Raw genomic sequence first — 13,983 nt, forward strand, 5'->3', positions numbered from 1 at the left:
CGCAGACACTTCACCTAGCTGTTACTAATTTTATTTTATTTTTCTTTTTAAACCATTTTATTTTCTTTTATTTCAAATAATTATTAAAAATAGCTCCCTTAACCTTTTTAATTCGAATTGTTTTTATAATTCTATAAAATTATTTTCTATCATATATGTTTTCTTCAAAAATAAAAATGATTTTAAATATTTTTTTCTTCATTTTTCTTATATTTTCCTTTTAATTCATTTTCAAAAATTATTTCTCCATCATTTTCAATTATTTTGATATCCATTTTTTGAGATCTTGTTTCTCATAATTTTCTTGAGTTTCCATAATTTTCTTGATCATTTGATATTTGTTTGGGATTTTCCTTTTAATTTCTATTTTAATTCATTTAAGAATCATTAAAAAACATTTAATCTTTTTCTTTTGATTTTAATTGGTTGCTTGCTTTTGACTTTTAGTTGAATTGGTTAATTTTGGTTGATCGAAGTTTCAACTTGTTTGATTAATCTTGGATTGAGACTTGATGAACTTTCTTCGGTTCAAATCTACTTTTAAATGATCATTTGATCATTTTTAGTACTTTGGATTGATAATAAGTTTTTCCCAAGTATCATGAAGAGTATTGTTCAAAGTAATGATCCAATCCCTTTGTCTTTATACTTGATCAATTCTCAACTCTCTTTTTCTTGATTTTGTTTTGACTTGTGTTGCATTATTTTAGGAGAAGGAATTTTGTGTCATTTCTCTAACATGCATGACACATAAATTTCTATTGACCGACCTCATATAGGTGCTACTTCTACATAAGTACGCTTACGATTGCTTAACATAGCGCTAAATTGTCCCGAACTGGTTGTTTGATCAATAACACTAATATTAATCATTAGTTGTGCTAAAATTTATTTTATTCACTTTTCTTTTATGCCTTTACTTTAGTTGTCATTTACTTTATGCCATTTACATTCATTTCATTTACATTTCTTGCTCTTTACTTTTATGTTTTTTTCTCTTTTCCCCTTGGGCTTTTGTTTCTTCTTTCATTCAAAAGACCAAAAACATCTAAATATGAGAAAACCCTAAAATATTCTTAATAAATTTATGTGGACTTGATGTTACTATCCCATGCTTATGGAGTTTGGACTTTGGACTTAGATTTAGGATGCTTTCCCTTTTCTTGGATATTCATTTGAGACTTTGATTCATATGGACCTTGGACTTTCATTTGAGAACCTAACCCTTATCTTGATACATAGTTGAACCTTTGAACTTGGAATTCACTTGTTGCTTTGTGATCTTAATGTCAATCTAATACACTTGTGGTATTGAACTTCATCTGATCATGTTGCCTTACTTGCTTGCTAGTTGTTTGTTGAGACTAAAATCCAAAGGGAAAGGAATGCTTGCTATATCTTGTGGTTAGTTCACTTGCACACACAAAGGCTTTCTCTTGGTAGGCTTTGATTAATGGTTAGAAACATCCTATGATTACTTCTCAATATGGTACAATAAGTTTGAAGCATGAAGTTGATTGGTCCAAAGATGAAGATGATGAAGGTCTTGCAAATGACAAAGCATTGAGTTCCATATTCAAAGGTGTTGACAAGACCATGTTCATACTAATCAACACATGTACTAAGGCTAAAGAGGCTTGGGAGATTCTCAAAACTGCTCATGAAGGCATATCCAAAGTGTGTATGTCAAGGCTGCAACTTTTCACAATTGAATCTAAAACCTTGAGAATGATGGAAGATGAATCCATATATGATTTTAATATTATACTTTGTGACATTGCTAACAATTCATTTGTCTTGGGAGAAAAAATGTCAGAAAAGAAGTTGATCATAAAAATCCTCAAATCTTTGTCTAAGAAGTTTGACAAGAAGGTAATTATTATAGAAGAAGCTCAATATTTAAGCACTTTGAAGGTTGATAAACTCATTGGCCCTCTTCAAACATTTGAAGTGGCTATAAATGAAATATCTGAAAAGAAGAGCAAATGTGTTGCTTTTGTATCCAACACTCAAGAGAATGAAAACTTAAATAAAAAGGATACTGAAGAAAGTTTTTCTGATGCTATAGAGTTTGTTGGAAGTACAACAAAACTTTGAGAAGAATGGATAGAAGATGGAGGCCAAATGTGGCAAACAAGATGTCAGACATAAGTCCTCAGAGCCAAAGCAAAGATGAGGACAAACTTAACCAAAGTAAATGAGTTAAATGTTATGAATTTGAAGGGTTTGGTCACATGAAAACTGAATGCCCAACCTATCTAAGAAGATAGAAAAAGGGATTTCCAGTCTCTTGGTCAGATTATGATTATGAAAGTGAAGGAGAAATAACTAACAAAGTGATTGCTTTTACTGAAAAACATGAGCCTGATAGTGAGTCTTGTAATGAAGACATAATTGGTGAAGAGTTTGATTCCACATATAAGCCTTTGTACACCAAGTGGAAAGAAGCGTGCACAACTGTAGAGCAACAAAAGAAGATCATAGGTGCACTTCATAAAGAAATGGAGAAGCTTGTCTCAAGAGTCACAGGTCTAGAAGAGGAAGTTACCTGGTTAAATTCAAAGATTAAACATATGATAAAATTCATGCATATGTTGAACAGTGGTTATGATATTTTAGATAACCTCTTGGTCATTGGAGAGAATAAGGTCATAGGGGTTGACTATAGTTCCATGAATAAGAAGGTCAAAGTTTCCACCAAGAAGGATGTTGCTCCTGAAAAGAAAAGAAAGTTCCTGGTGAAGGAACACATGTCCCAGCATCCTGCTCAACATGTGTACCCTAAAAATAGAGGAAATAAGAAGTCATCTTGGTGGTGTCATCATTGTGGAAGATATGGCCATATAAGACCTTTTTGTTATAGATTGGATGGATATCCTTAGCCCTATAATCATTCTAGGCCCAAAGGAAATAAAGGGAAGAAATCTCCAAAAAAGGAGTGCAAACCCAAATAAAAGGTCACTTGTCTTATAACTCATACATCTCTTAGAGTTTTCTCAAGAGAAGATTGATTTTTTAATAGTGGATCTTCTAGACACATGACTGGAGAAAATACATACCTTGAAGAGTTGAAACCCTACTCTATTAGTTTTGTTACTTTTGGTAATGGAGTAAAACGAAAAATCAAGAGGATAGGCAAGCTGGTCAGTCTAAGTTTCCCTTTCCTTGAGGATGTTCTCCTAGTAGAAGGTTTGATCGCAAACTTGATAAGTATTAGTCAACTATGTGGTAAAGGTCTTAATGTGAGATTCAACAAGTCTAAATGTATTGTCACCAGCAAAGAGAAAAACATGCTAATGAAGGGTTCCAGGTCCAAGGACAATTGCTATATGGATATCTCAGCCCTCATATTGTTTGATCTCCACGGTTGATGAAACTTAGTCGTGGCACCAAAAACTTGGTCATCTTAACCTTAAGAGCTTAAATAAGATCATATCTAAATAAGCCATCAGGGGTTTACCAAAGTTAAAAGTTGAAGAAGGAAAAATCTATGGAGATTGCCAAATAGGTAAATAAAGCAAGATGTCCCACAAGAAGCTTCATAATCTGACCACCTCAAAAGTTATTGAGTTACTTAATATGGACCTTATGGGGCCTATTCAAGTGGAAAGTGTTGATGGAAAGAGATATGTCTTTTGGATGATTCTTCAAAATACACTTGGATTAACTTCATTAGAGAAAAATATGACAATTTTAACGTTTTCAAAGGGCTATGCCTGTGTATTCAAACAAAAAGGGAGTGAAATTGTTAAGATAAGGAGTGACCATGGTAAGGAATATGAGAATTTCAAATTCTCTGAATTTTGCTCAGGTGAAGGGATCACTCATGAATTTTATGCTCCTACCACACCTCAAAAAAATGAAGTTGTAGAACACAAGAATATAACTCTACAAGAAGCTGCTAGAGTCATGTTGCATGCCAAGAATCTTTTTTACCACTTATCGACTGAAGTTATGAACACTGCTTGTCACATTAACAGTAGAGTGACAATCAGATCTAGAACCAAAGCTACTCTGTATGAACTTTAGAAAGGAAGAAAGCAAAATTGAAGTACTTCTATGTCTTTGGGAGCGAATTCTATATCTTGGCAGATCGTGAACAAAGGCATATTTCTAGGATACTCTATCAATAGTAGGACCTACAGGGTATACAACACTCGTACCAAAATATTTGATGTACTTAAATCCTAAAAAATTATCATAAAGTTCATATTAGAAAACATTTTACATATAACCAAAATATACACCAATGCATAAAGATAAATATCAACATCATTATAACAATATACACCAACATCGAGTATATTTTATATTTTCCATTAATTTTTTACAATATATTACAAAATATGTTACAAATTACTTATATACCAATACCACAATATTATGAGAGAAATCTATAACCTAAACATATCCTAAAAAATATATGAACTTATATGATCATTATAATTTACATTGCGAACATTGATAGATATAACTTAAACATTTGCTAAAAATATATGAACTTAAATGCACCCTTAAACATAACTTAGAGAGAGAGAAATTTAAAATATATGAAAATAAAAAGATGGAAAAAAAATGATAAATATGATGGTGTTTAAATGAAGAAGATGCCGGTGCTATGTTGCGTGTTCGATTGCCTATAACTTGTATTTATCGTCACTATAATATCTTTTACGAATGAGATGTGCTAGTTTGACACCAAAATTGCAACAACGTATTACACCGTAACTATTAAATTTCATTGAATGTGAGGCACAAATTTCAATATATGTAATATAATAAAAAAAATAGATGGTATACTATAGGTATATAATATATATGTCAAAGTTGGTGTCATTATATCATTTCTCTTAATGAATTTTGCATTCATGAAATGAGTGTTTGTGTAAATCAAATATTTTAAAAAGAAAATCATCAATGTTTTTTCATTAAAAAAAAAGCGTTATTGATTTTGGCTTCACATGCCTTCGAAAGTTTTATTTTTAAAGGCAAAATAATTAATAAAAAGTGTTGTTGATTTTGGCTCACCTGGCTTCTAAAGTACAATGACAAAAAATCCACAATATTTATTTTTTCGAAATGTGTGGTGAAAATATTTTTGTTAAATAATTTTTTAATAGTTTATGTTGCTTTCAATATAAAGTATAGTAAATCCGTTAAAAAATAATTAACTTTTTATTTAGTTAATTATCAACAATGCTTTTATGAAAACGAGAAGGAATTGAGTATGAGAAATACTCACCCACCTTCAAAATATAGTAATACAAATAAAAGAGTATAACACTAAAAAAGCAAAACAGTTAAAAAAGAAAAAAAACAATGACCATACAGGGACCATCTTTCCTTATGAGTTGTTCCTTTCAACTGTACTTCCATTCAATGAATAAACTAGCAAAATAATTCTTCACATTTTGAACACATGATTAAATTTGGGCTAAGAGAAATGACTCCATTGAAATATTGAATGATGAAAAGAACTTGCGAGGAAAAAATATCATATATATGTGGACAAACTTTCCTCAGGACCCACTTAAGATGAATCACATGTAGTCTATGTTGTTTCACGTTTCGTCTAGAATTGATTCTGGATGTCTAGAATTGATTTTGACGTGTTTGGTTGATCTCGAGCAGAATTGATTTTGTTTTTTAGAATTGATTCTACCTGAATCTAGGATTTGTAACTTTTGATCAAACGTGATTTTTAAATGTGATTTTTACACTAAATTTTATTGTTCAATTCACTTTTGCAAAAAAATTTCCAAACATAAATTACTTTACATTTAACTCACTTTTATCCAAAATTAATTTTACATAATCAATTTATTCAAAATCAATTTTTTCACCTCAAAACCAAAAACGCGCGTACTAGTAAATAGTATTCGTAAAAATTGAGTAATACTCTCTCTGTCCCAGAGAAAATCTCTTTTTAGCTTCATTGAAAAATTAATGTAACTGGTCTATATATAGACCAGATACATTAATTATTCAATGAATCTAAAAAGTAATTTTCTCTTATAATTTGGGACAGAGGGAGTATACAATAACACTGTAAAAAAAGGAAAATAATAATATCCACGAAAAACTTCTATGTTCGTGGAAACACAAGAAAAACGATTTTTGTTTGTATCCTTCACACATCTATATATACATGGGTATGGTATGGTTCTAATTAAATACAGAGAAACACAAATAAAAAAAACAAAAGACTGAGAAAGAGTGAAGGAAAAAAAAAAAATACAAAAATGAATGTATCACAGGTATTGCACATGAATGGAGGTGTTGGAGAAGCAAGCTATTCAAACAACTCCTTTGTTCAGGTATATATGAACTCAATTTTTTTCATCCAATAGTTTAATAGTTAACAACTGAATTGAATTAATGAAACGAGGGCTGTTTATAAGACGGATTATTGCGTATGATCTAAAATTTATTATGGTTTAATTATAGTTAAATAAAATCTCATAAAATATTTGTCACTGAGAAATTTATATTTAAGTTATTAATCATTTTATGAATGGTAAAATAAATGTATATTAATCATTTTTGTATTTACAGCAACATGTAATTTCTTTGACAAAGTCCATTAGAGAAGAAGCCATAACTAGTCTCTACTGTAGTACATCTCCAAGAACCCTAGCAATTGCAGACTTAGGTTGTTCTTCTGGACCAAACACTTTGCTGGTGGTATCAGAATTTATCAAGGTTGTGGAAAAGCTTTGTCGCGCGTCGAATCATGAATCTCCCGAATATATGATCTTCTTGAATGATTTATCGGGTAACGACTTCAACAACATCTTTAGATCTCTTGATAGCTTCAAAGAGAAACTACGCGGCGAAATGGAACATGAAATGGGACCGTGCTATATCTCTGGAGTTCCTGGTTCTTTCTATGGCAGGGTTTTTCCTAAACAAAGCTTGCATTTGGTTCATTCCTCTTACAGTCTTATGTGGCTTTCTAAGGTTTAATTGCTTAGCTTTTCTATCTAATAAAAAATTTACCCTAGTAAAGAGTTTTTACATTTTTGTTTATGGATGATTTTTTAGGTTCCTGAGAATGTAAACAACAATAAAGGCAACATTTACATGTCTAGTACAAGCCCTGCAAATGTTCTTACTGCATACTACAACCAATTTCAAAGAGATTTTTCGAAATTTCTGAAGTGTCGTGCAGTGGAAGTGGTCGAAGGAGGTCGGATGATTCTAACATTTTTAGGAAGAAAAAGTAATAATATGTGTAGCAAAGAGTGTTGCTACATTTGGGAGCTTATGGCTATGGCTCTTAATGACATGGTCTTGGAGGTAAATGTGACATCTAAAATATTAGAAAATATATATTGTAGTTGTTGTCAAGATTTTAAATAAAAGTATGTGTCTGCAATTTCGATCAGTATAAATCTTGTGTTACTCATTATAGCTGTAACGGTGTAAATTAATCACAATTTCTTTTTCACAGACACGGTTCTGTGCAGGAGCAACATCCTCTACCGCACAGGCCCGGCCATGTGCAAGAGCAACATGCTCGACATCACAGGCCCCAAATTTTAGAGGGTCTTCAAATTTAAAAAAAAATCCATTTTTAATATTAAAATTAATAAATATAAAAATATTATAAAAAATTCATTAAATCAAAAAAATGCTATAAAAAATATTCAATACAATTAAAAAATGAGATTTTTCAAAATCAAAATAATTATAATAAAATATTTTTTTTATGTGTCATTTTTAATTATTGTGATTATATTTTTTTTAAAAAAATTTGCCCATTTATTAAATTAAAACGGGCCTCTGTTTGATTGGGCCGGTCCTGCTTTTTCATCGTATAAACAGTAAATAACAATATCAATATCAACACTTTTCGATACTGTTTTGCCGCGGTCTTTTTTTCAGCAACGGAAACTTGATTACGGTTTACAATCTAATAGTTTCTTAAACATTATTTTTTCACACAATAATATTATTTCTAGTTTAACATGATTTTTTTTTTTGTGTGAATTAGGGAATCATAAAAGAAGAGCAACTTGATACCTTCAACATCCCTCAATACACTCCATCTCCATCGGAAGTGAAATTGGAGGTTCTCAAAGAAGGATCATTTAATGTCGATCAATTGGAAGTTTCTGAAGTGAATTGGAATGTTCTTGATGAATGGAATGCTCTTGCATGTGAATCTCATTCGTCTGAATCACTCAATGATGGTGCCTACAATGTTACACAATGCATGAGAGCTGTTTCTGAACCTATGCTAATTAACCATTTTGGAGAATCTATTATTGAAGATCTTTTTGATCGCTATCAAGAAATTCTGATTGATAGGATGTCCAAGGAGAAAACTAAGTTTGTCAATGTCACCATATCATTGACTAGAAAACCATGAGGAAAAAATTATTTAGGGTTTATAGTTACATAATTATTCCAAAAATATTTACATAGTTTATAGGCACACCACAATAATAATCATATATTATCCCACCAAGTGACGTAAGTGAAACCTGCTGCATGATTAGATTTCTTCTTGATGTTTTATAATTTGCTTTGTTTGTCAATTTGGTAATTAGCTATAAAATGTTGTAGTGATTAAAATAAACTAGGAGTACTGTATTCAATATATGCTAGTACCTAATCATATGTCATGTTTGTCCTACGGTGTGTTTCTTGTTGGAACATACAAATCAAATTAAGGTTTCTTTAATGGAGAAAATAGTGAATTGAAGAAGATGAAGATTAGAGAATGAAAAGAAAATAATAGAGAGAGAGAGAGAGAGTAATTGAGGGTGAGATAGTGAATTGGCATTAACCACAAAATAGGAGTAGTGAGCTCCTTATATAGTACATGTTACAAAACAATTGGAATGAATTAAAGCACCCAAAAACAAAACAGAAAAACAGTTGGGCTTCAGTGTAACCGGTTACGGCAAACAGCGTAACCGGTTACGCAAACGCAACACCTACAGTGAATCTGTTTCACGGGTTCGTAACCGGTTACGGTAACAGGCGTAACCGGTTACGCCAACTGAAGTGCTAAAAACAGTAGTTTCAACACACCACCTCACTTCAGTTGGTCCAAGTCAAGCATGCTCAGCTTCATTCTCAGCCTCTTGAACACCTCATTTGTCACACCCTTGGTCAACAAATCAGCTACTTGATCTTCGCTTCGACAATATCCCAATCGTAACTTTCCATCGCTCACTAACTCCCTCAAATAATGAAACCGCATCTCTATATGCTTGCTTCTTCCATGTGCAATCGGATTCTTCGCAAGGTTAATCGCAGAAACATTATCAACAAGGAGAGTAATAGCCTCACCCTCACTACTATTAAGCTCCTTCAATAGATTCATAAGCCACATGGCTTGGCAAGCACACAACGATGCCGCAATATACTCGGCCTCACAAGATGAGAGTGCTACCACCGGTTCCTTTTTCGAACACCAAGAGATTGGGGTTCTACCTAGCATAAAGATGTATCCAGCCGTTGACTTTCTATCATCCTTATCACCACACCAATTGGAATCCACAACCAAGAGTCCCTTTAATGTATCTAAGGATCCTCTTGAAAGCTGCCATATGAGATACCTTTGGTCTCTCCATGAATCTACTCGCAATACCGACACTAAATGCCAAGTCCGGTCGCGTATTGCACAAGTACCGCAATGATCCAATCAATCTTCGATATTGAGTTGGATCAACATCTTGCTCATCCTCACTCTTGGACAGCTGTAGCCTTGCCTCACATGGTGTAATGGCAACATTACAATGTTCCATTTCACACCTCTTCAAGATCTCAAGTGCATACCTCCTTTGGTGCATGAGCAGTCCCGTTTTTGACCTTTGGAACTCTATGCCAAGGAAGTATTTCATGATTCCAAGGTCCGTCATCTCAAACTCACTCATGAGTTCCTTCTTGAACCTTGAAATACTCTCCTCACAGCTGCCGGTAATCAAGAGATCGTCCACATATAGGCAAAGAATTATCATTCCATCCTTAGCATTCGATCTCACATATACACCATGTTCGGACACACACCACTTGAAATCAATGTCAACAAGGAAGCCATCTATGCGTTTGTTCCAAGCTCTTGGAGCTTGTTTCAAACCATACAAGGCTTTATGCAACTTGTAGTATCTCATCTCTTGATTCTTTACTACAAAACCGGGGGGCTGTTCAACATAAACCTCCTCATCAAGTGGACCGTTCAAAAACGCAGATTTGACATCCATTTGATAAACGCTCCAATTGTTGTTATTTGCAATACCAACAACCAATCGGATGGTCTCAAGCCTAGCCACAAGAGCAAACACCTCCTCAAAGTCTATTCCTTCACGTTGCAAAAACCCTTTCGCTACTAATCGAGCCTTATACTTGATTATCTCGCCCTTCGGATTTGCTTTCACTTTATAGACCCAACGAACACCAATTGGCTTTTTACCATGAGGTAGATCAACTAACTCCCAAGTACCATTTTTCTCGATTGATTCCAGCTCCTCTTTCATTGCACAAATCCATTTTGGATCCCTTAGAGCCTCCTCCGTATTCACCGATTCGGATTCGGCCATAAGCGCAAAATGAACGAAATCACCTTCATTATTAACTTCATTATCTTGGAATCTCTCGCATTCTTGGAGTCTAGATGGCAACACCCTTTGCCTTGTTGATCTTCTACGGTGTTCTTCAGTTTGAACATCATTCGGAGGCTGCGGAACTGTTTCGGGACTGACTGGATCATCAAAAAATACAGCAGTTGGAGTTCTATTCTGCTCGTAACCGGTTACGCCTGTATGTACTGGCAGACCGTAACCGGTTACGCTGTTCTCTGCAGAATTCTTGTTCTATTTTTCATGTCTGTAACCGGTTACGCCAGCTTGTACTGGCTGGCCGTAACCGGTTACGCTGAGACTGCTGCTGTTATTTTCTTCAAAAATAACATCTCGACTAATTTGAATCTTCCGATTTCTCGCATCGAACAGTTTGTAACCGCCTGTAGAGTGATATCCAACGAATATCATTTCTTCTCCCTTGTCGTCCAACTTCTTTCTCAATTGTCCCGGCACATGTTTATAAGCCACCGAACCGAATACACGCAAATGACTTAGATTCGGTTTGAATCCACACCAAGCCTCTTCCGGTGTAAGCTTCTCAAGCTTCTTTGTAGGACAACGATTCAATAAGTATGTGGCTATAGAGACCGCTTCTCCCCATAGTTCCTTCGGTAGATTTTTACCGCTTAACATGCTTCGAACCATGTTCATAATCGAGCGATTTTTCCTCTCGGCAATACCGTTTTGCTGCGGCGTATAGGGTGGTAAAACCTCACCCACTATACCCTCATCATCACAATACTTCCCAAACGCAACCGAGGTATACTCACCTCCACCGTCCGTTTTGAGAACTTTCAACTTGCGACCGCATTGCCTCTCCGCCATGGACTTAAACTTCTTGAATACATCAAACACCTCATCCTTTCTCTTGATGACGTAAGTCCACAACTTTCTACTAAAATCGTCAATGAACGTGACAAAATATCGATTGCCACCAAATGTGTCCACTTGCATAGGTCCACAAACATCGGAATACACCACCTCAAGGTGTACATTGGTCCTATGGCCCGCATCCTTGCTAAAACTTCCTTTGTGTTGCTTTCCTTTCACACATTCTTCACACAACTCAGCTGGAACGTTAATATGTGGCAGCCCGGTAACCATACCTTCTTGTTGCAACGCTTTGAGATCACGAAAATTCAAGTGACCGAGACGATAATGCCATAACCACTCCTCTCTACTTGCAGCTGTAGCTAAGCACCTATGCTCCAATACTTTCAGTTCAACTTTGAAGGTCCTATTGGTAGCCATGGGGGCCTTTAGGATCAACACACCACTAGCATCAACAACCCGCAAGATCTTATCTTCCAACCGTATGTTGTAACCTTTTTCGAGCAATTGACCAATACTCAAAAGATTACACTTAATACCTGGAATATATAGCACATCCTTGATCATAGAATGTCCACCATCCTTTTTCTCGATCAACACATCACCGACACCTTCGGCCATGAGAGTGGAATCGTCCGTAAACTTCACTTTGTTTTTCGCCACTTGATTGATTTGCACAAACCAATCTCTTCTTCCCGTCATATGCGTTGAACATCCGGAGTCTAAGTACCACTCCTCTTTGCCTTCAGTTCCATCACGAACAGAAATCATCACATTTTGTTCCGAACTCAAAACTGTCGCTTTTTCTGCACTGCTGCAGCTGCTGTCCAGCACCTCTGTCATGCCGTCGCACTCATCGGTAATCATCATTAAGAGTGTGGCTTCATCATCCACCTCTTGCCTAGCAACCTTGGCTTCATCCCCTTTAGTTTCAAGATGTTTAGCACCACACTTTGCTTGAAAATGCCCAAGTTTCTTACATTTCCAGCATTGTATTTTGCTCATGTCTCTTGGTTTTCCACCTCTCGCGTTGCTTCGATCACCATCACCATTTGAGTTGCTTCTCTCACCCTTTTGTCCCTTCGAATGTTTAGATTCACCATCGCCTTACTTCCCTTTCGAAGGCCATTTCCCTTTCGAACCTTTACTCCTTTCATTGAAACGAACTTGCAAAGCTAACTCCGCCTTTGCCTTATCGCTTCCTCTCCCATCCATTCTTTGTTCATGTGCTTCTAGGGAACTTTGAAGCTCATCCTTGCTCAGCGACGTAAGGTCCTTCGACTCTTCAATAGCAACCACAATGTTGTCGAATCTTGACGTCAACGAACGTAAGATTTTTGACACAACATTCTGCTCTAAGATAGTTTCCCCACACGACTTGATTTGATTCACTAAGCGCGTAATACGCGTCACATAATCGTTGATCGCTTCCTTATCTTCCATTTGCGTTAACTCGAATTGCCTCTTGTGAATTTGTAACCTCACAACCTTCGCCTTCGCAGCCCCAGCATATGCTTTCTCAAGAATTAACCAAGCTTGCTTCGCGGACTCGCAATCACCGTCCTTTTCGAAATTATCACCATCGACACAAGAGTGTATCAAGAAGAGAGCTTTGTAATCTTTCTTCTTCTCTTCCCTGAAAGTGGCTTGATGTGCAGCTGTAGGTTCAGCCCCAAGAGGTGTGACACCATTGTTGACGATATCGAGAACTTCTTGATATCCAAACAAGACCTTCATTTGTTTAGACCACTTGTCGTAATTCTTCGAATCAAGAATCGGTAAATTGGATGGGATTCGATCATTGGTACTCATTGTTGCAGCGGAATCGGATCAGAACCAGGCTCTGATACCAAATGTTGGAACATACAAATCAAATTAAGGTTTCTTTAATGGAGAAAATAGTGAATTGAAGAAGATGAAGATTAGAGAATGAAAAGAAAATAATAGAGAGAGAGTAATTGAGGGTGAGATAGTGAATTGGCATTAACCACAAAATAGGAGTAGTGAGCTCCTTATATAGTACATGTTACAAAACAATTGGAATGAATTAAAGCACCCAAAAACAAAACAGAAAAACAGTTGGGCTTCAGTGTAACCGGTTACGGCAAACAGCGTAACCGGTTACGCAAACGCAACACCTACAGTGAATCTGTTTCACGGGTTCGTAACTGGTTACGGTAACAGGCGTAACCGGTTACGCCAACTGAAGTGCTAAAAACAGTAGTTTCAACATTTCTTAAGCGTGACTTTGTACAAACATAACATTTTATTTTACTTTCGAGGGACCACTATTCAAATATGTGTTCAAATTTAAGTTCAATACAAGAAAATTGTTCACGAAGCGTACGTCGAAACTCGACGCTAACCGGCATAAAACAAATGTTAGAGATATATTAGTGCTAATTCAACATCACCGTCAAGGTGGACGCCTCCAAACTTGATGTTAAATTTAGCGTTCAAATGATGCTATTTTAATTTCGTTCTAAGAGATGTTAACGTGTCACTGTAATAAACGCAACTAGCATCAACTTTAAAAATAATGCTACTAGGGTGTTGA

At 35.3% G+C, this 13,983-nt stretch overlaps 2 protein-coding genes across 2 annotated transcripts; one reads left to right on the forward strand and one right to left on the reverse strand.

Annotated features, from left to right (window-relative positions):
- Positions 1-6,158: 6,158 nt before the first annotated feature.
- On the forward strand, positions 6,159-8,641 carry LOC131608393 (salicylate carboxymethyltransferase-like). Its single transcript, XM_058880185.1, has 4 exons — positions 6,159-6,317; positions 6,556-6,960; positions 7,045-7,299; positions 7,997-8,641. Exons 1-4 carry the CDS (start codon positions 6,243-6,245, stop codon positions 8,372-8,374), a joined length of 1,113 nt encoding a protein of 370 aa, XP_058736168.1. The 5' UTR covers positions 6,159-6,242; the 3' UTR covers positions 8,375-8,641.
- Positions 8,642-11,451: 2,810 nt separating this feature from the next.
- LOC131644592 (uncharacterized) lies at positions 11,452-13,238 on the reverse strand. The gene is made up of 3 exons (XM_058915144.1): positions 12,723-13,238; positions 11,702-12,506; positions 11,452-11,462 (listed from the first exon to the last, which is right to left on the reverse strand). The coding sequence occupies exons 1-3, from the start codon at positions 13,236-13,238 to the stop codon at positions 11,452-11,454; spliced, it is 1,332 nt and encodes a 443-aa protein (XP_058771127.1).
- Between the last annotated feature and the right edge of the window lie 745 nt (positions 13,239-13,983).

Source organism: Vicia villosa, linkage group LG1, assembly GCF_029867415.1.
Source record: "Vicia villosa cultivar HV-30 ecotype Madison, WI linkage group LG1, Vvil1.0, whole genome shotgun sequence".
Lineage (NCBI taxonomy): Eukaryota > Viridiplantae > Streptophyta > Magnoliopsida > Fabales > Fabaceae > Vicia > Vicia villosa.